At 39.0% G+C, this 22056-nt stretch overlaps 2 protein-coding genes across 9 annotated transcripts in view; both read left to right on the forward strand.

The window, feature by feature from the left end:
- The window catches only part of Abca9 (ATP binding cassette subfamily A member 9), a 71212-nt gene extending 62837 nt beyond the window's left edge, over window positions 1-8375 (forward strand). For all 5 annotated transcript variants that reach the window (XM_028865268.2, XM_028865267.2, XM_028865271.2 and 2 more), the window contains 8 exons: window positions 228-388; window positions 1025-1100; window positions 1178-1272; window positions 1967-2086; window positions 2282-2422; window positions 3333-3412; window positions 6763-6818; window positions 7317-8375. In XM_028865268.2, the coding sequence (XP_028721101.1) occupies window positions 228-388; window positions 1025-1100; window positions 1178-1272; window positions 1967-2086; window positions 2282-2422; window positions 3333-3412; window positions 6763-6818; window positions 7317-7415 (828 nt within the window). In that variant the 3' untranslated portion in view covers window positions 7416-8375. The remainder of the gene's footprint in view (window positions 1-227; window positions 389-1024; window positions 1101-1177; window positions 1273-1966; window positions 2087-2281; window positions 2423-3332; window positions 3413-6762; window positions 6819-7316) is intronic.
- Window positions 8376-12161: 3786 nt separating this feature from the next.
- Window positions 12162-22056, forward strand: part of LOC114690456 (ATP-binding cassette sub-family A member 8-A-like) — a 70137-nt gene continuing 60242 nt past the window's right edge. Inside the window, exons 1-4 of one of the 4 annotated variants that reach the window (XM_028865274.2) lie at window positions 12162-12570; window positions 16800-16901; window positions 18511-18715; window positions 21587-21751. In XM_028865274.2, coding sequence (XP_028721107.1) covers window positions 16806-16901; window positions 18511-18715; window positions 21587-21751 — 466 coding nt within the window. In that variant the 5' untranslated portion in view covers window positions 12162-12570; window positions 16800-16805. Of the gene's footprint in view, window positions 12571-16799; window positions 16902-17875; window positions 17919-18510; window positions 18716-21586; window positions 21752-22056 lie in introns of those variants that run through there. The other 3 variants (XM_037201318.1, XM_028865273.2, XM_028865276.2) reach the window with 3 other exon arrangements.

The raw sequence follows: 22056 nt of genomic DNA on the forward strand, positions 1-22056 counted from the left end.
TTAACAAGCTGTAGATTGTCATCTGGAGCATGGGACCATGTGAAATTTCTCTTATCTGGCTTGACATGTCAACTTGTGCTGTTATAACATGGTCTTGTTAAAGCAATTGTATTTTTACTATTATGCTCTTAGTACCCAGGTGCGTGAAGAGAACATCATTTTTGGTATCACTTACATGCACATGCACAGCTTTGAAAAAAATCTGAGAAAGATTTTATTGTGTGTAGGTATTTTTGAAAGGATGTGGTGAAGGTGCTGCCCTCGGGTTCTTGGGGTACTGTCCTCAGGAGAATGTGCTGTGGCCCGTCCTGACAGTGAAGGAACATCTGGAGCTGTATGCTGCTGTGAAGGGGCTGAAGAAAAAAGATGCCTTGGACACTATTACACGGTACATGGAAAAGTCACATTCAATTTCCTGCTTAGGAGGGTGATATCTTATTAATGGTGTTCACACAAAATTAAAGATTGGAGCTCCTAACTAATGGCCCCTTGATTGTGGGAGACTTGGCCATCTAGAACCTAGCTCACTATTGTTTTTTCTTACTTTAAGTCTAGAGAGAAAAGTCTACCAAATTTTTTTAATATGGAAAAAATCCTGGAAATAAGAGTGTGATGGGCTATAAAATACCAGCATTAGTCAGCTTCATGTCACTCTAATCTATGTGTCTGACTACATTTGAAGAAAAGAGATTTATCTATTTAACTCCATTTTGGAGGTGAAAGTTCAAGATGTCAGCCTTTGATCTAGCCTTTGGTGAGGGCCAAATAGCAATGATATCAGTGCAGCATTGTTTATGAGTGGGAGTTGATATGGACAGACAGGAAACCAGAGAAAGATAAGAATAAGTGCATGAATCCTTGGTGAGCAAACCACAACTAAACAGTAGTAGTAACCTAAGGGATATCGAAGTTGTGACCACTCTGTTGACTTTTACAGCTCTCACTACTGTAGTATTATTTACATTTGCTTGCTATGTTCCTTCCTGCTCAAGCACAATGAAGATTGACTCATTGCATTTCTCAGGTTGGTGGATGCACTCAACCTGCAGGACCAGTTGAAGGCTCCAGTAAAGACCCTATCAGAGGGAGTGAAGAGAAAGGTATGGACAGGGCTCAGTAGATATCTCACTCTGCATCCTGCAGGCTGATGATAGACGGGTTGTTTCTCTTGTTGCAGCTGTGTTTCGGGCTGAGCATCCTGGGAAACCCGTCTGTGGTGCTCCTGGATGAGCCGTCAACTGGGATGGACCCTGAGGGGCAGCAGCAAATGTGGTAAGATCTCAGGAGCAGTACTCATGTAGATTTATGTATCTTGTAAAAACTGGCTTTCAGCATGGTTTCCTTAAAAGCATAAAGATATTCATCCTTTAGCAGGAAAAGCAACATTAATAGAAAAAGTATACAGTTTCATATTCTGGCCAACACTTGTAATACAAAAGCAAGAGACATATTCCTTACATCTAACACCCACTGTAAGAATCCTGTTTTCCTCTTGGATCTCAGTATGCATAGGGCACAGTTAGTCTACTTAATTATTAAACTTCAAATCCTCTGCAATAACAACCTGATGTGGAGATGAAAATAAAAACCCCAAGTCCTCAATATTTTAATTAGTTTATGAAATTTCTAAAATCGATCATGTAGATACATTATGATTATCACATATTCTAGGAAGTCCTCACTTCTTCCCCCCTGCCTTCTCACTAATTCTCCTGCTGTTCAGCACTTTTGAGAGCAACATTTCGTCACTATCAACCTCCATGTCCAACCCCAAACTGTTTCTAAATGATACACCCTAACCAAAAGTTAGGTTATGTGTCTGTCAATCTTACAAAAATACCTTGGTTTTGATTTTTCCTGGATGCGCTTCTTGTTTTGCCTGAGTGCTAATGGAAACATCTTTAAAAGGTTCTACAATTCTTTGAGAATTCTCTTTAATCAGTGGCTCTCCTTGATCTAACCCTAGGCAGGCCATCCGGGCCACCTTTACAAACACAGAGAGGGGCGCCCTCCTGACCACTCATTACATGGCAGAGGCAGAGGCTGTGTGTGATCGCGTGGCCATCATGGTGTCTGGGAGGCTGAGGTGAGTACCGAGGCCAGGCCTGCCCTTGACCTGGGTTACTTTCTGTGATAGAAGAACACTGCCCACTGTGACAAGCTGGAGAATCAGTGCCAGTTTCTGCCTGGCCCTGCCCCTAGCACCCAGGTGATGAATTGCACGAGCCATAGATAGCTTTTTTGCCTTGCTTGACTTTAGCCTCCTCCTATTTACCTCCAGATGTATTGGTTCTATCCAACACCTAAAGAGCAAATTTGGCAAAGATTACCTGCTGGAGATGAAGGTGAAGACCCTTGCGCAGGTGGAGCCCATCAACACGGAGATCATGAGGCTTTTCCCCCAGGCTGCTCGACAGGAAAGGTAATGCAAATGTATCATTTTAATCTTATTTTTGGTGGGTTTTTTTTTTGAATCATGAGAAATGAAAGTTCTATCTCCTCATTGTTTTTAACTTCAGTCAATGTGAGAACCTTCATGACTAAGAGAGCCTCTGTTCCAATGGCTGCCACAGGAAATAGCTAAGACAATAAATTGCTCATTGGAGGCTGGCTCTTGTGAGGGAATTAGCATTTGTGGGGCTATGAAATATGCCATGTACCACTGTATTTTTGTTGCTATATTATCTCAGTGGCCTTTTCCAGAGGGTGTAACAGTCCTTATTAAAGGAGATGCCCCTGATAGAGCTCAGTGGTAGTAGTAGACATCCATCAGAATCCATGAATGGCATCTCTCAGTATTTGTATTAGTGGTGGTTCTTGAGGTTCAATAAGGTGATACCAAATTACTCACAGTTTCTGCTTAGATACTCTCTTGTTCCTAAGACGGAAGAACAATCTTGTTCCCTCCCTTCTTAAGGCATCTTGCTACTAGTCTCCTCTCTTGTGTCCCAGTCTTGCTTCTCACAGACTGACTTCTTGTTGATCAGAGAGCACTGGAACTGCAACCATCTCAGGTCATAAGATGTACATTTACGCTGGGCAGTGATGGCGCGTGCCTTTAATCCCAGTACTTGGGAAGCAGAGGTAGGCAGATTTCTGTGAGTTTGAGGCCAGCCTGCTCTATAAAGCGTGTTCTAGGACAGCCAGAGCTGTTCCACAGAGTAATTCTGTCTCAAAAAAAAAAAAAAAGAAAAGAAAAAAGAAAAAAAGAAAAAGAAAAAAAAAAGATGTACATTTACACAAATAGTTGACAGCATTGTTGTTTGTATTCAGGCATGCACACATCTGAGGGTACAACCTTGAAACCCAGTGTTCTTCCTCCTTCTTCACAGATACTCCTCTCTGATGGTCTACAAGTTGCCTGTTGAGGATGTACGGCCTTTATCACAGGCTTTCTTCAAACTGGAGAGACGTAAGTGAATGTTTAGAACTAAAACTCCAAAAAAAAAAAAACCCATAAAAATCCAAACTAGCTTTAAAAAGCATAGAATATTCATGATACATAATTAATAAATTGCTAAGATATCCAATCCAGTGGTTCTCAACAAGAAGTAATTTGGCACGTCCATCTCATAATGCAAAATGCATTCAGTCTATCTTCAAAAGTCCCCATAATTCTTAAAAGTCCCAATTCTTTTAAAAGTCTTTCATGGGACTCGATACACACTCTGATTTGTGAGCCCTGGTAAAATAAAAGAGAACACTACATACTTCCAACAAACAATGGCCCAGAGAAATGATTCTTATTTAAAGGGAGTAGCAGAAGGATAGCAAGCAGAGATTTCAGAAAAAGCACAAAACATAGAGGGTTAGTCACAGTAACACTTGTAGCTCCATGTCAGACATCCAGCTTGTGTTTTGGCATGAGGTGGCTGCCTATAGCATTTTGTATGCCCTTCCTATGAGGCTGCCACTTCTAGCACATATGACCTCCTTCTTGGGCCTGTTCTACTCAAAACCTGAACACTTCCTTAGTAGATGTTCTTCAGCTCTGGCATCTCCAACATCCCAAAGTCTTTACTGCAACTTAGACTTTACACTTCAAAGCTTCGTGATGGCTTGCCTGGGAATCTGACTCTACTATACATTTGCTGGCCTCCCAGGCTTTTCTTGGGAACCTTTGTGCAAGAGCCAATCACTCCATAACTTTTGCATTGTGAATATATGCAAAACTTGCATCACGTTCTGTAGTCAGTTTGAGAAATACCCAGATGCCTTTTCACCAAGGCTGCAGCAGCCTCTGAGTGCCTGGGTATCTGAAACCAGAAAGTTCTTTATCCATGATCCTTCACCAGCAGAGTGCCCTGGTACTCTCCCTGCTCTGTCACTTACTTTCCAGCTGAGCTTACATTTCTAGACCTTATGGTCTTTTATGGAAGAAGTCTGGCTCTCAAGGCAACGTTCCTATTTTTCCATTATTTTTCTTTAATGGCACTAAGGATTCTAAGAGTTGCAGCCACTCTCTCTGCACCAACTTTGTCTACAGTAACTTTAAATGTACCCACAATACACACCTTTTCAAAATATTTATTTCACTTGTTCCCCTCTCTCATTGTAAAATTGGCTGAAGACAACAAACAATAGTTATGCTGTATTCTGATTGCTGTTTTGTCTCAAATTTCTCCACCCGACTAATCAGTCTATTGCATGAATGTAGCTTCACTCAGATTCTCAGGACACAAACTGGAGCAAACATCTTTTCCGGAAGTCACACAAATGACTTCCAGGCTAACTCCCAGTGGAGTTATCATCTGAAACCTCTGAGTGGTTCTCATCTGAAACCTCATGAGTCCAGCGTTTACCAGCTTCATTTCTACTGGCATCTGGGTCTTCCTCCAGAAGACTCTGCTTATAGTAATCTAGGTTTCTTATAGCCCTCTCCTCAACCTTTTCCACATTCCTCCCATAAACCAGTTTCAAAGGTTTGAGGACCACATGGTCATGTTTAATCACAGAAATGATTCCACTTCTGGTACTACTTTTCTGTGTTGCCTCAGTGTTGTTGTAATCAAATATATACCAGAAACAACTTATGAGTAGAAAAGCTTAATTTGACATGTGGTTTCAGACTATTGCAATCCATCATAGCAGGAAAAGTATGATAGGGCAACTCTGTTAGATGGGAGCATGTTACTGGGGCTCCTCACATTATTGTGTCAGACCAGAAGAAGAACAAAGAGAATGTGCAATCTTCAAAGGCTCATCTGTAGTAACATACTTCCATTAGTCAGGTCCCATCTCTTAAAGGCCCCAAAGCTTTCAAATTAGTTTCACAAACTTGGGACTATTTGGATAGCTTGTGAAGGACATTCCAGATTCATACTGATATATCCCCCATGCCTCTTCTTGGGCTGTGCTTTCAATCTTGCCCACTGTCTTCTGTTGAGAACTCACACTGCCCAGCTTGTGTCTTCTTGACACATGGGTAGGGCCACCCATATAGATTGTTTTTTTTTCTTATCTTACAGTACACTCTTACACTATGGTCTGTTTTTCAGTAGGGTTCATTTTAGCCTGGTTGATAGGTTTGCATCATTATGATAAGGATTCCATGGAGCTCTTATAAACAGGATGTATTTTGTAATAGATAAGTATCAATGGGATTGGTATTCCAGGAAGGCTGAACCCTGGAATACTGTAAAGCTCTTCTTTAAAAACCTGATATTTATGCTTTCAGCAGTATCATTTTCTAACTTATTTTCCTTTCCTTTTATTTAATTTGTTAACATTGAGGTTCTCATTTTGGGAGATTTTTAAACAATGTTAATGCCATTTTTCTACCTTATTCTGGGAGGATTATACAAAGTGCCAAATGTAGGCATGTAATTAACATTTCCTCAAGTGTCATTAGACACCATTATGCTCTCAGCTTTAATACATTTATTGAAGGAACTAGGCTCAGAACTTTTCAAGAACAATGCATGCTCCATGAGCATCCATATAGATTCATTTTTCCATACTAGCAGATCAAATGTGGGTAATGCAAACCCCAGCACAACTCTCGAGTCTTTCCTCTCTCGGGTCACACTTGACTATAGCCAGGAAGGTGCATTGTTTTATTTAATCTCTCTTCTTATTCTGTTCCCTCCTTGTCTTATAAGCTGGTATTAGGAGGCCCCCTCTGTGGGAAAGTGGGAAAGGAAGAGAGAAGAAGTAGCATGGCTGCAAGATGGCTTGACCATGGGCACTGTAGTCCTCACATCTGTATGGGAACACAGAACATCATCTGGAGACTATAAATAAGCACAATGGTTACCATTGTCATTAGATCTAAAGAGACAGAAAGACACAGCCTGGGGCAGAGTGGTGTAGAATTTATCAGCTTGAGAGAAATAGTGACCATCAGTCAAAAGACTCCTGTCAGGGAGGGAGTAAAAGAATAAACTCCATGGCCTCTCTTTCTTTTTTTCCTTCCTATTGAAAACCCACTGGGACATGTTACTTAGCACCATCCCCTGAGGCAGAAAGAAGGGCAGATGTAGGAGGCATATGGAAATTTTCTAGCAAAAAGAGAGCCCTGTTTTACCTTTATTTCAGATTGGTATTCTAGAATATTCTCCTTTTTCATCTTCTTGTGCCTTTGACAAAACTCTAAGAAAACAGGACAGTATTTCTATCTTTTTATACAACTAAATGGTGTATTTAATTTCTAATAGTTAACTCAAAATAATTATTATCTTATATTTTTATTATTTGTACATGAATTGGTGAAATTCCTTGAGAAAAAAAAATGAGCTCCTAATGGGTATTCATCTCACACAGTGAAAGAGAACTTGGACTTGGAAGAATACAGCCTCTCACAGTCCACTCTGGAGCAGGTGGGTAATTTTTAGTGATTGTATATCATCCTAGAAATGAGTTAATACCTGAGGAGACGGCTCATTGGATAAAGCACTTTCTGAACAAGTGTGAAAGCCATAGTTTGAATCCCTAGAGTCCACACAAAAGCCAGGTGGGCATGGCTGATTCCTGTAATCCTAAAACCATGGAAGCAGAGGCAAAATCCTCAATCAGGGCAAGCTGGCTAGATGGACTAGCTGATTGGAGAGCTCTAGGTTCAATTGAGTGTCTGTGCCTCTGTAAATAAAGTGTGAAGAGCAAATGAAGAAGACACGTGACATCAACTCCAGGTAACCATGGATACCTGTACATACACAAACCAACCTAATGTGGACATGAATGCATACACATCACATACACGTGCAAACACATAATGAATAAGTTTAGGAAGAATACACAATCTTTGCATTATTTGCAGTTATAGAAGGTAGTAGGGTATGCCTCTCACTTGTTTCTTTATTCATTCTCTTTTCCAGGTCTTCCTGGAGCTCTCCAAGGAACAGGAGCTGGATGATTTTGATGAGGAACTAGATTCCTCAGTGAAGTGGAAGCTCCTCCCACAGGAAGAGCTTTAAAGTTCAAAATGTTCTGTTTATCTTCAAGCTCACGTCCCTTTTAAAGACAGTATTCAATATCATTAATGTGTCTTAGTTATCTCAGATGTGACCCTAAGTATTTTTGAAACTCATGTCAGAATTTTTCTGAATAATATTTCTGACAGTGGTGGCCAAAGTGAGAACAGGCTAGAATGTGCAGCCAGGTCACATTTTACAACCAAGTCACATTTCACACGGTATGGAGTTTTAAAACCCATTTATAATAGTATTGATGTTTCTGAGTAAGCTGCAGCGACTGATTGATTTTCCCCCCTCCCCTGAACTTCAAAACATTAACTATTTTCTTTCCTTATTGACTAGGTAAGATATAATTTAAACAATGTTGATTTCAGGGAGAAGGGAATCAGCTGATTTCCCAACAGCACACTATTTGTTTTTTGTAACTCACTTTGACCTGTTCGTCGTTCCTTGGTTCCTCTTTACTGAACAGTTTGCAGACTTTGGGTTACAGAGAAATGTGTTGTCTCCTGTGACAACACAAGTAACTTTAAACTTGTGGGAGTCAGTATTGCAGTCGTTAACGACTGAGTGCATATTTACATGCCAATTTGAACCATTTCTGAAATGTTGATATTTTTAAATGATGTAAATGTGTACTCTTAGATAAAAGGACTAGCTTTGCAAGTCTTTATTTACTAAGTCTGTGTATGCTGAAACCTATCTACTGCTACATCATTACAATTGCCACCAACTCTTATCTATGAGATTTTTTGTTGTTACTATCATTTTTACTAGTTAACCAAACATATACAGGCAGTTATGTGAAAAAATTTACCTTGATTATAGAGTTGTATGTAGTGTATGTGAATACCAATTGCCCTCAGTGTATGAGAATTCTCACACGAGATCTTGAGCAAAGGCTCCAAGCCTTTAATTAAAAAAAAAAAAAGACATTAATACTGGCCCTACTGATTTACCTGGCCTTATAAATGACAAAGCAATTGATACAAGTCAGTACATTAAAAGCACTTTACTTGGGGCCAGAAAAATGGCTCAGAAGTGAAGGCTGATGACTTTTCAAGCCTGATGACCAGAGTTGGATCCTGGCGGCCCCAAATCGTAGAAGGAGAGAACCATCCCTCAAGTTGTTTTCTGACCTACACACACACACACACACACACACACACACACACACACACACACACACACACACGTGTCTACACACATGCACTCAGAACAAACAAAAAATGAAATAAAAATACAATGGGTTTCATTGTGGTGTTTTCATATGTATTTTGTTTTTGTTGATCCTTCTCGATCGCTGCCCTGCCTCACCCTTGCACTCCTGATGGTCATCTTCCTTACCCACTAGCCTTCCTCTATTTTTATGGAGCATGTATTCCAAAGTCTTCTTTAACTGTGCTTGCTAGTGTCTTTCAGCTTGACACAGACTAGAATTACTTGGAACAAAGCCACCTCAGCTGAAGAATTGTTGGCATGTCTGTGAGGCATTTTCTTTACATTTTATTTTTATCTTAATTGCTTGTCTATCTGTGTATCACATGTATGCAATGCCAATGGAGACCAGAGGAGGGCATCAGACCACCAAAGACTGGAATTACATACAGATGATAGTTTCTGTGTGCTGGAAATTGAACCCAAGTCCTCTGGTAGAGCAGCCAGTGCTTTTAGGACTGAGATGTCTCTCCAGCCCCCAGGCATTTTCTTAATTATCAACTGATAGAAGCCTCTCCAGCCTACTCTTGATGGCACCATCTTTAGGCAAGTGAGCCTGGGATGGGTAAGGAAGGAAGCTGAGCAAACCAGGGCAAGTCAGTAAGCAGCATTCCTCCACAATCTCTGCTTCAGTTCCTGACTCTAGGTTCCTATCTTGAGTTCTTGCCTTACCAGAAAGACAGACTGTAACCTGTAAGCTAAAATCAAAGCCTTCCCTTCAAGTGACTTTTGCTCATGGTGTTTGTTATAATAACAAAAGCAACTAGGACTCCAATCCTAAGTCCCTCTTTTCCTCTTTCATGAGCCTCTTTTCAATTTAATAATGTGTTTTCTGTACACACACACACACACACACACATGAATCTAGGGTCTACATACAAGCATAAATAAGGGGTATTTCTCCCAGTCTGGGATACTTCAAATAACATAGTATTAATTCCACCTTTTTTTTTTTTTTAATAAATGTCATGCTTTTAGTTTTCTTTACAAATGAATAAAATTCCACCATTTGCATGTACCATATTTTCCTTACCCATTCATCTGTTGTTAGAGCACTAGGCTCTTAGTTATTGGGAATGGTGCAGCAGTAAATATAGATATGGAAATATTTCCATGGAGAGACTTCCAATCCTTTGAGCATGTCCCCAGGCAAGCACTTTACCCGCCATAAACCAAAAGCCCAAGCAGTGTAATTATCCTTTTGTTACACTGCTTGCCTCTATCCGGCCTTTCAGACTCTCTTCATTTGCACTATGAGCATCCTTGTAGTAAAGCACACTAATGAGAATGTGTTGGTGGACTACATTATGGGAGCCAACCAAGAAATGTATATATCACTTTAGTATCCTGACAGTACCTTCTCCAGGATAAGAAAGAAGGTAAAACTGAGAATATCTCAAGAAGACTTACAGCTAAGAGTTCTATGAAGGAAAACAATACTACAACCTTGAGCCACATAGAATTTCAGAACTGTGTTCATTTCAAAAGCACAATACAGCAATGGCAACACCACTAACATTTAGATGACTAAGAATGCATACTCTGTGGTCATTTCTGTGAACAAATGGATGGTTTTGGGAAATGCTCCTAACAATATTGCAGTACATTGTTTTTTATTTGCAATTGGCACTGTAGAATGCAGGTTTCCAAAAAGGCCCACAGCTCCCCCTGAGAAGTAAATAGTTGTTGAGGGAGGAAGCATCATTTTTCCTCAGTGGTATAGCCGCTGAAAAGCTGTTGGGAAGTTGGGAAGGAAGGTTTCAGTGAGAGAGGATGGGCACAGATGAGAGGGAAATAGGAGCCACAAACCACTTAAAGTCATTATATAAAGACATGAAGTTGTCAATGATAAAATCCAATAACTTAAGTAAATGTTAAGATGGCCCACGAAAGATGTCTTCTAATCTCTAGAGACCAAGACTGAGTAATTAGATTACTCTTCCCTATCTGTTACATTGCATGACACACTTGGTATTAATATCATCTGTGTGGGGACAGATAATCTAATCACCTGACTCCAGAGCTTTTTCCTTCCAGTGGAAGGAGGAAGTTGCAGAGGTTCAGAGCAGGAGAACCATGCTGTTTTTGAAACTTATGGGGTCATGAGACAAGGATGTAGATATCCTACAGTGGAGTAGTTGAGAGGAGCGATAAAGAAGAAAGCTGAACTTCTACAAACTGCCTTGTAATATCAAAATAATTGAAATTTTAGGATTGTTTATTATAACAATTACTTAGGATTACATTGACCAAAGTAGTAATTCAAGCCAGAGAAAGCCTATGTTACAAACCTGAATTATGTGTTTCTCATCCAGGGCATTGAAACCTTTGAACTAAGCCACATTCTCTGTCAAGTCAAAAGTTTGACAATCTTACCATCTTCATACAAAACAAAACAAAACAAAAAACAAACAAACCACATGCAAACAAGCAAACAAATAAAACAAAACAAAAATCTGATAGATTTTCTTCATGGGGAAGTTTTGGGTACTCACTCTCAGAACACTGAGCCAATCTACAACAACAACAACATCAAAACTGTTTAAGAACAAATTAGTGAATTAGTATAAAATGGTCAGTATGAAATCATGTAGTGCAGATGTCACAATAACATCTTATTTTGTAGTTCCTGGCTCTTTGCATGTTTACGAGACAGCAGAGGTCCCAGTGGTGTGTTGCACAGTAATCTGTAAATCATTCCTGTAGGGGCTGGGGGACTCGACAAAGCAGAGCTAACTCAGGAAAACCTTTGACAAAGCAAATGTGGCAGACTTCTGGACATGAAGACTCTTTTCAAGGAGGACAGCAGCAATTTTAGAAGAAAAGGCTGTTTCTTTGAGTGCCTTAACTGGGAAACTTAAAACCAGAATACAAACATAGACATCAGTTCTTACTGAGCAACAATCCCTTCCAAGAGCTTGTGAGTTTTTCAATCAGCAGTGCAGAAATAATCTCAGAATTCCAAGTAGATAAAGACCTCAGAGATTCAACTGCATTTGCTTGTTTTATAAGTTAAAATCTGGCAGGATTCATTGTGTAATCATAAAGACTATTATCTGAAGTTACAAGTAATTTTGTAGACTTGTATTTCGAAAGTGCACTGATTCAGAGAAACTAATTTTCATTATTTCCAGCTATGTAAGTAAGATAGAATTTTCTAAGTATTGGCTGGACAGTGGCTTATGCTTTCCTCCTTACTAATAACTCTGCATTAAAGTACGGCTTCTTTTACCAAGATGAAAGGCCCTTTTCTGGTTGTCTTAGTTTAGATTTTCATATCCTACGTATAGCTCGATGTTTTTCTGAGCCATATTTCCCAAGCCTCATTATGAGCACATTTCAGAGGTGGAGCCTATTGGCTGATGCCGTTAAGACCAGGAACTGATGAAGTAGATAGGATGGAAGATGTGACACAGAAAGAAAAACAAAATCAAGATATTGATTTCTGTGCTGTTCAAAACCTGATTAGATTATCTGACTCAACACCAGAAAATGAGTTCAGAACTCTGAGCTCTTTATGTTTCACCTTTTAAAAGACAATATTTTGTTCTTTGAAATCTGACAATTTCTTTTTTGAGGGGCATAGATAAGTTACAAATTTGGACTCCTTCTGCAACACACATTTTTCAAGCCATTATAGTTAGTCAAATAAGCAGGGCTGGCAGTTCTCTGCTGTGGGAACTGGCTGGAAGTCAATAAAAAGGAGATTTGTTCCAGGGTGGTCACGTGAGCACAATGCTCAGCAGGGCAAGAAAATGACAACCACGATCTTCCTCTAAAAGCAGTCATTCTGACTGGGAATACTCAAGACAGGCAAATGGAATGAGCACAATACAGACATGATAGAGACCGGGAAGAACTAGAAACCATTTTCTTGAAGCAAGGAAATACAGGGGCAAATTAACTTTCTAGAATATTTTCTTCAGACATTCCAAAAGTAAGTTCATTTTTGCTTCTGTCTTGTTTGTGCTATGTAATTACAAATGAGATTTCATGTAATCAAAGACCAATTTTTAGGGAGAAATTATTTTTAAAAACAGTGACTTTAGTGTTTTGGGATTTATTTTTTATGTGGTCTACAGGGAAAGGAATGGGTAGTTTTAAAGACATTGTCATATTTTGTTATTCTAAGTAAAAATGTGTGAATGTGCCAGTGATGTGTTAGTGATCATGAGGGATGTAAGATCTTCTGGAAGCATTTGCAGTGTGAATCTGAACATGGATCTGTTGCCAGGCTGCATTTATACACACATGCAATTTTATTGCACAATAATTTGCAGGTATTTCCAATACTCTTTCTCTAATCCTGAGAATTGTTTAGAATGCCATTTAGAGAAATGTTTTTGTATTTCAGCTTGTCATTCTCAAATTTATAGGTTTTTTTTTAATGTAAGATTTTCCTGCACATTTTTATTTGTTGGGCATGATGTATTTAATCCTATTGAGACAAGCGTCATTTCATTACAATAGGATTTCAAATGTCACATCCTTTGCTGTCTACAAGAGTTTGTAGTAAAACAGGGTTTTGTTGACTGGAGTAGAGAGTCAGTAATAGTCACTCATGCTGAAACAAAATCTTCGTTTTTATTTGTGCATGGGTTAGCAAGCACCTAGGAATCAGAGAAGGAAGGAAAAGCAAGCAGCAGGGATATTTCAATGAGCTTATTTACCCTGTGCAGCTGATTTACAGTCAAATTCTGGGGTTGGGAGGTAGACTCACTTCTTCTGCCTACAAAGGGCTCTGGCTGCTTTCTTGTCTGGTTCAAGCTGCCCCGTTTCTTAAAAAATGTTTACATTACCAGGAGAAATTCTTGGGACTCCTGGACACCCTGACCTAAAACATTTATATTATAGTAATAATAATAAATATTACTACTATTATTTTAGTATTAGTATTAGTATTAGTATTAGTATTAGTATTAGTATTTTCTAGTTCAACAGTCCCCTCCATTTGTCAGTCCACATACTTCCTAATATTTTTTCTCCATCCTTTTGTAGCACACCTTACTTAATAGGCACATATTCTTTTCTTTTCTGGAAATAGCCCTGTGAGCCTGCTGTGGCTGCTGTCGTCCTCCCAATAGGACTGTCCCCTGAACACTTCACCTGGACTTTCTTCCTGGGAAATAGGCAGCTCTCTGGCTGAACCTGTCTCATGAATGGGATGAGAACTTCATGCAGAGAAACTTCTATTCTTTATCTATATGGCAATATTCCACCACAACCTTGTGGACCATTTTTAGGCAACACAGTGGTAAAAATGTTACTTCTATCAATTATTAGGACCTAAGAGCCAATTGACACTGGCATACCTCCCCCCAAAATTGATGTTTCCTATAAAGTAACTTGATTGTGTGAATCATTCTAAGCAAACTCTTTCTTTACACAATGTAAAGTTTTAATGAACTTAGTGAAGGGGTTTCTGTTTTGTTTTCTTTTATGTGTAGCTTCTAGAAAGGCCTGACAAACTGGATTTGTGTATGATTTCTTGGTTGGGGTATGGGAAGATGTTATATTCAACTATGTTCTGAAACTTATATTTTGGGAAATGTTCTGCTAAAGGAAAATATTTATATAAGTTCCCACATAGTGACAGTTAATTTCATGTGTCACTTTGGTTGAACTATGGGATCCAACTGTTAGACCAGATGCTAGTTTAGATGTTGTTGTGAAAGTGGTTTTAAGTACAATTAACATTTAAATCGGAAAGCTTATAAGGTTTTTTTACACTTATTTATTTATCGGGGTGGCAGGGGTGGGGGTGTGGAAAGGAAGGGCGTCACTGTATGTGATCCGAGGACAACTTGTGGGAATCAGATCTTTCTTTCTAATATGTGACTCCTAAGAATCCCACTCAGGTTGTTAGGCTTGGTAGCAAGTGCCTTCACACATTGAGTTGTCTTGCAGATTCATCAGTATATTATTCGTCAATAAGATAACCCTCCATTAGTGTGAATGAGCTTCACTTAATCACATGAAGGCCTTGCAAATGCAGTCTGAGGTTCACCAAAGAAATTCTCTTCAGACTTTAAAACCTAGAAGCTCCAACTGAGTTTCCAGCTTGCAGTAACACAGATTTGTATGAAAGGCTGCAACAATTCATACCTCCATTGGCATCCTCTTTGTCTTCCCTATCACTCATGAAATAACTAGCCCACATAGTTAAAGAAGCCAATTCCTGAAAGTAAACTGATTGGTCTTTGTCTTTGCACATAGCTTCTTCTTTCACATTAAAAAAAAAAAAAATCTCTAGATTGCTAGCTGTTGATACACTTGTTCTCTATTCTCTCTGTTTCTCTGAAGAGCCTGGAAGAACACACTTTAGCCAATTCTCAGAAGTCCACAGGCTCAGTGAACACTTTCACTACTAGTGATAAATGCTGCGACTGATTTGTGGTTTCTGCTGGGAAGGGGCTGCTCTGCGGTTACACTGTGCTTCCTGGCTGCTCACACACAGCTCCTTCCAAAGACTTGCAGGGCTAGCCTTCATTTCTGTGTCTATAATGCTTTACCACTCACCAAGGGCATCTCTCCATCCAGAAATTCCATAGTACCCATGTATACCACATACACACACACACACACACACACACACACACACACACACACACACCAGACATCATTGCTTCATATTGTTGGCTACTACTCGCTCAAGAAGTTTGGGGTGACTAGACCTGCCACATACTACACCCACACCAATCCTCTGCCCCTTCTTCATGCCATGCCCTTCCGTGGAAATCCCTGGGGTGCATTTCAATAGGCTCTAGCTCAACTTTAGCTGGTTGTGAGCATTGGAAAGAGCCCTGATCTCTCAAGGCATTCTTCTGAAGTATCTCTCAAGCTATTTGTGAGGAAGGAACATTTTAGTTCTTTTCTGAAGACCACTGCTTAAAAAAAATCCAACATGTAGAGTTATGCTGCAAGAAAGTTAAACATTGCTATAAAAACTTCTCAAACTCTTCACTTCTTCACTGACTAGGAACCTAAAATACATTGAGTAATGGTACCCTCCTCGGGTGTGTAGTGTGAAATTATTGGGCATGGTGCCCACTGTAATCAGCATCGTTTATCAGAGAAGAGTATCAAGGAAGTTATGTTTACTCATCAGGCTCACTCACCACTGTGTCTATATTCTCTACCTTGCTACTACTATGACTAAAACAGTAAATACCACTTCTCCCCATTCCCAGCTTCTCCCACCCAAACAAACAGACTTTCATGCAGTATGCTTACCTCATTAAAATGACAACTACTTCCTTTTTAATCCGTGTCATTTTGATCCCTTGAGATGATCAACAACAGAAAATTGAAAAAGTTAGGTCAAAGCTCATGAATTTTAACCCAGCTAAAGCCTACTTGAATCTCAGTTTCAAGGGAAACTTTAGCATCACCTCAAGCACATGCCCAAACATAATGTGGCTTTCCCATGCCAACCTGTGAAATTTATTTTCATCACCTATTCAGTTCATAATATGTACAATAGTACGTCTACTTTGATGTATTATAAAGATAGAACAAACTTCTTTGAAACAATAACAAGGGCTAAGAAGATTAAGCTCCTCACCCAATACTTTCAGTTCTTGTAGACATATTCTCCCATATATGCACAGGGCACCAGTACTATCCCTGATACTGATTTCTTTATAGTGTTGGAAAAGCAACCATTCAGATCCAAAATTCTTATCTGTTTTTGGAACTGTTACTTCAACATTTCAGTGTTTTCACAGGTTAAGTTTTTCTCCTAGAGAAAGTGAAATATAGTAGTCTTCTCACACCAAATCAATATATTCCCATCACATTGTGCTAGAAATGTTGATTTATAAATTATATGTAAAGGATATCCAGGTCTAGAGTCATTTAATTCATTCTCTCTTTCTGTCCCTCCCTCCCTCCTCTCTTTGTGTTTATTATACAAATTAGAATATTAACATATTTACAAAACCAAGAGCTGCATGTCTTTTAAGGAAATACACTTGAAGGAGTCTATGTGTGAGAAGAGGAGAAGAGAAGGAAATAGAAGACATCCCCAGTGGATAAGCTGGGAATTCCCAGAATTGAAGCACTTCCTTGGGAATAAAGGGCAACCAGGCTCTGACATCTGCAGAGAAAATGTCCTCTTAAGATCTTAGTATTTACTGGCTCTTCTCTTTTTCTCTTATTAAACAGACCAAAATGGTTAACAGAGAGATAAATGTGTGCCAACAAACATGGGCCTTACTGTGCAAGAATCTGCTTAGAAAATGGAGAATGAAAAGAGACACTTTTTTGGTACGTCTTGGGATCTGCCACGCTTCCTCTTTGTGATAGCACAGTGTGTTTCCCCTGGATGCAAGTACTGAAGATCACGCCCCCCAAAAGAGATCACTCCTCTAAATAGAAGCAGAAGGCCATTCTCTAAGGGCTAAATGTAACAAAGGAGGGTGCCAAATGAGAACACAATAAATACCTTAAAACCTTACAAAGGCATTCAAGCCAGGCAGTGGTGGTGCACACCTTTAATCCCCAGCACTTGGGAGGCAGAGGCCGGCGGATCTCTGTGAGTTTGAGGCCAACCTGGGCTACAGAATGAATTCAGGAAAGGCTCCAAAGCTACACAGAGAAACTCTGTCTCGAAAACCCAAATCCAAACCAGAACCAAACCAAACCAACCAAACAAACAAAAAACCCCAAACCCAAAGGCATTCAAAACTGTTTTTTCCTCACTGACAAGTAGGAAAGTAGCAGGTGAAAGTGATGGCGGGTGTGCTAATGGATGTACACACTGATGACAGAGGCCTTACTTTGTGGTCTTTCTCTTGTGAAAAGACATTTGGTTGCTTAAGAACACAGAGACTTTGGGAAATTGTCACAAAGAAAAACCTTCCTGTATAATCTTTCCATTTAAGTATCAGATTGTGGAACCAGGTAGCATTTAGTAATTAAATTGTAATTATAGTAAGTACATAGTCAGTGAGCTTTTAAAAAGCCAAGTATTGAAAAAAGATACCAGGGTTGGTAAGATGGCTGGGAGGGTAAAAGCCCTTGCATTCAAGCCCAAGGACCTGTATCTGGTCCCTAAACTCATGATGGAAAGAGAACCGACTCCTGTGAGTTGTCACTGACCTCTGCATGTGTACTGTGGTGCTTGTGCATATGAGTGCATGTGTGCAGGTGTGTGTGCATGTACACACACATATACATACACACATGCACGTTCTGAAAATTAAAAAACGTTTAAAGTGATTGCTCTTTGTACCTCACAGGTACCCTTGATGGACACCTATCAAGTCAGAACAGTATTCTGAGGTCCCTGCTTTCTTTGTCGAGTTTTCTACCCTGCAGTTAAAAATATGACCAAAATAGAAATTATTATTAAAATATCAATGCCAAGACAATAATAATTATTAATTTATCAATGTCTTGGAACTGTCTCCATCCACTGAGTCTCATAGCAAAATCAAACTTGGCCGAGCTGCTGAGAGTTTGTGCCCTGTCACAGCCTACTACTTAGAGTTTTGCTCCATTTTTATATTCAACTCATCTCCTTACACCAGCGTTACAGAGCAGGAAATTTCACTGCCATCCAAAATTCCCTAGAGGAGACTAGGTGTGGTGTCTCTATACCCACACTTGGTAGGCTAAAGCAGGAAGATCACAACTTCAAAGTCAGCTTAGGGTATACAGCAAGATAATATCTTTAAAAAACAAGTCTTGAGAATTATAGGGCAAGTTTAATGGCTGTAGACTGAATTTTTTTTAAATCTATCCTAGGAGACAGAGAAATTGGAAAATTAGTCAACAATAATCATAGCTATATGGCAAAACTGATTGTGTTTGACTTATTTTAAATTACAATCTGTTTAAATTACAGTCTGTGCTGTTTTCTCTGGCTTTGTAGGAATTCCTGTACACATCAATTACACTGTTTAACTTATCTATATTTCCTGAAATCCATAAGATTTACGATTTTTCATCTCTGTCTAATATGGACCTGGGACGTATTGACTCGTTTAATGACTCCACCTTTTTGATTGCGTACACACCTGTCACTGAAACAACTCAGAGGATAATGAATAGAGTCTCTTTGGCCTCCTACATGACAGGTGAGTTTTCTGCTAAATCAGAAGGAATCTGTCTTCCTAGTTAATTTGGTTACACACCCTGGTTAATGTATACTTCACTTGATAAGCTCTGGAGTGTGTGTGTGTGTGTGTGTGTGTGTGTGTGTGTGTGTGTGTGTGTGTTGGTGTTAGATCTTTTTTGAAAGTCTGGTAGAATTCTGAGCTAAAACCATCTAGGCTTTTTTTGGTTGGGAGACTTTTAATGACTGCTTCTATTTACTTGGGTGTTATAGGTCTATTTAAATTGTTTATCTGATCTTGATTTAATTTTGGTAAGTGATATCTATGAAAAATATCATCCATTTCTTTTAGATTTTCCAGTTTTGTGGAGTACAAGTTTTTGAAGTATGACCTAATGATTCTTTGGATTTTCTTGATTTCTGTTATACCCCCCCTTTTAATTTCTAATTTTGTTGATTTGAATATTCTTTCTCTGCCTTTTACTTAGTTTTGATAAAGGTTTGTCTATCTAGTTGATTTTCTCAAAGAACCAGCTCTTTGTTTCTTTGTATTGTTCTCTTTGTTTCTATTTTATTGATTTCAGCCCTCAGTTTGACTGTTTCCTGTCATCCGTTCCTCTTGGGTGTGTTTGCTTCTGTTTGTTCTAGAGTTTTCAGGTATGCTTTCAGTTAAATCACTGATATGAGATCTCCCTTGGTGCTATGAACTTTCCTCTTACTTTCATTGTGTCCCATAAGTTTGGGTATGTTGTGTCTTCATTTTCATTGAATTCTTGGAAGCCTTTAATTTCTTTCTTTTTTTTTTTTGGTTTTTCGAGACAGGGTTTCTCTTGTGTAGCTTTGCGCCTCTCCTGGAACTCACTTGGTAGACCAGGCTGGCCTCGAACTCACAGAGATCCGCCTGCCTCTGCCTCCCGAGTGCTGGGATTAAAGGCGTGCGCCACCACCGCCCGGCTAATTTCTTTCTTTATTTCCTCCTTGACCCAGTGTCAGTTCAGTAGAGAGTTGTTCAGTTTCCATGAGTTTCTAGGCTTTCTGTTGTTTCTATTGTTGTTGAAATCTAGCTTTAATCTATGGTGGTCTGATAAGGTACAGAGGACTATTTCAGTTTCTTGTATCTGTTGAGACTAGCTTTGTGACTGAGTATGGTTAATTTTGGGAAGGTTCCATGAGGTGCTGAGAAGGTATATTCTTTGGTGTTTGCGTGAAATGTTCTATAGACATCTGTTAGGTCCATTTTAGTCATAATGTCTATTAATTCCATTATTTCTCTGTGTAGTTTCTGTCTGGACAACCTGTGCATTGGTGAGGGTGGGTGTTAAAGTCTCCCACGATTTATGTGTGGGTTTCTATGTGTGATTTAAGCTTTTGTAATATTTCTTTTACAAATGCCCTTGCATTTGGAGCATAGATGTTCAGAATTGAGATGTTATCCTGGTGGATTTTTTCTCCCTTAATGATTATGAAATATGCTTCTTCTCCACTCTTTTAATTTTGGTTTAAAGTCTATTTTGTTTGATACTAAGATAGCTGCACCAACTTGTTTCTTAGGTCTATTTGCTTGGAAAATCTTTTTCCAATCCTTTACTCTGAGATAATATCTATGTTTGTTGTTGAGGTGTGTTTCTTGTATGCAGCTGAATGATGGATACTCTTTTTATATCCATTCTGTTAGCCTGTGTCAATTTATTTTCAAATTTAATCCATAGACGTTGAGGGATATTAACTACCAGTGGTTGTTAATCACTGTTATTTTGGTAGTGGTAGTGGTGGTAGTGTGTGTGTGTGTGTGTGTGTGTGTGTGTGTGTGTGTGTGTCTTCTTTGGATTTTGCTGGTGTGAGATTAACTATTTCTTGTGTTTTTGTGGGTGTAGTTAACTCCCTTGAGTTGAAATTTTCCTTCTAGCACCTTCTGTAGGGCTGCATTTGTGGATATAAATAGTTTAAATTTGACTTTGTCATGAAATACCTTGTTTTCTCCATCTATGGTTATTGAAAGTTTTGCTGAGTATAGTAGTCTGGGCTGGCATCTGTGGTCTCTTAGAGTCTTCAAGATGTCTGTCCAGACCCCTCTGACTTTGTAGTTTCTGTTGAGAAGTTTGGGGTGTGATTTTAGTAGGTATGCCTTTATATATTACTTGGGCTTTTCCCCTGCAACTTTTAATATTTTTTCTTTATCCTGTATGTTTTGATGTTTTGATTATTATTCGATGCAAGGACTTCCTTTTTGGATCCAATCTGTTTGGTGGTCTGTAAGCTTCTTGTACCTTTTAAGGCATGTCATTCTTTAGGTTAGGAAAATTTTCTTCTATGATTTTGTTAAATATATTTTCTGGGTTTTTGAGCTGGGATTCTTCTCTGTCTCCTATTCCTATTATTCTTAGGTTTGGACTTTTAATATTGTTTCAGATTTATTGGATGTTTTGTGTTAGGAGATTTTTAGATTTAACATTTTCTTTGACTGATAAATTCATTTCTTCTATTGTATCTTCAATGCCTGAGATTCTCTCTTCCATCTCTTGCATTATGTTGGTGATGCTTGCATCTGTAGTTCATGTTTCTTTAACCAGATTTTCCATTTCCAGAATTCCCTCAGTTTGTGTTTTCTTTATTGCTTCTATCTTGATTTCCAGGTCTTGAATAGTTTCCTTCATCTGTTTGTTTTATCCGTGGCATTCTTGGCATTATTTAAGGTATTTATTGATTTCCTCCAATTTTTCAAGATGCACTCTTATCACTTTGGAACCATAAGCTAAAATCAACTCCCTTTTCCTTTAATTGACTTTGGTCATGGTGTTTTATCACAGCAACAGAAAAGTAATTAATGCAGCTTCTCATAGGTATTGCTTATAGGAATTTACTTGTAGTAGTAATCTTTTTCTTGAAATTCCAGGAAAAGAAATATTGGCTTTTTCAGATGAAGAAAATATGACAGAACTCATTTCAAACCGTTACAATGATGTAGTGAGGGTCATATTTACCAGCACTTACTCCTATCATTTGAAATTCCATGAAGGAATAAGGATTCCAACCATGAAGGAGCATAAGGACCACACAGGTAACTATGAAGCTCCCAAACTGGATGGCTTTCCATTCCTCCAATGTTATAGGAGAATGTAGGGATATGTTCTGCCTAGTTTTGTTGTTAACTGGACAACTTGGGAAAGGGGAACTCAACTGAAGAATTGCTCCCCTTGCATTGGCCTGTGGGCATGTCTGTATCACATTTTCTTAGCTGCTAATGGATGTAGGAGCATCTTGTCCACTGTTGGTGATCCCATCCCTAGGGAGGTGAACCTAGGTTATAAATAAATGTAACTGAACAAGCAAGGGGAAGCAAGCTAGTAAGCAGCATTTCTCAGT

Source organism: Peromyscus leucopus, chromosome 8b, assembly GCF_004664715.2.
Source record: "Peromyscus leucopus breed LL Stock chromosome 8b, UCI_PerLeu_2.1, whole genome shotgun sequence".
NCBI classification, from domain to species: Eukaryota; Metazoa; Chordata; class Mammalia; order Rodentia; family Cricetidae; genus Peromyscus; species Peromyscus leucopus.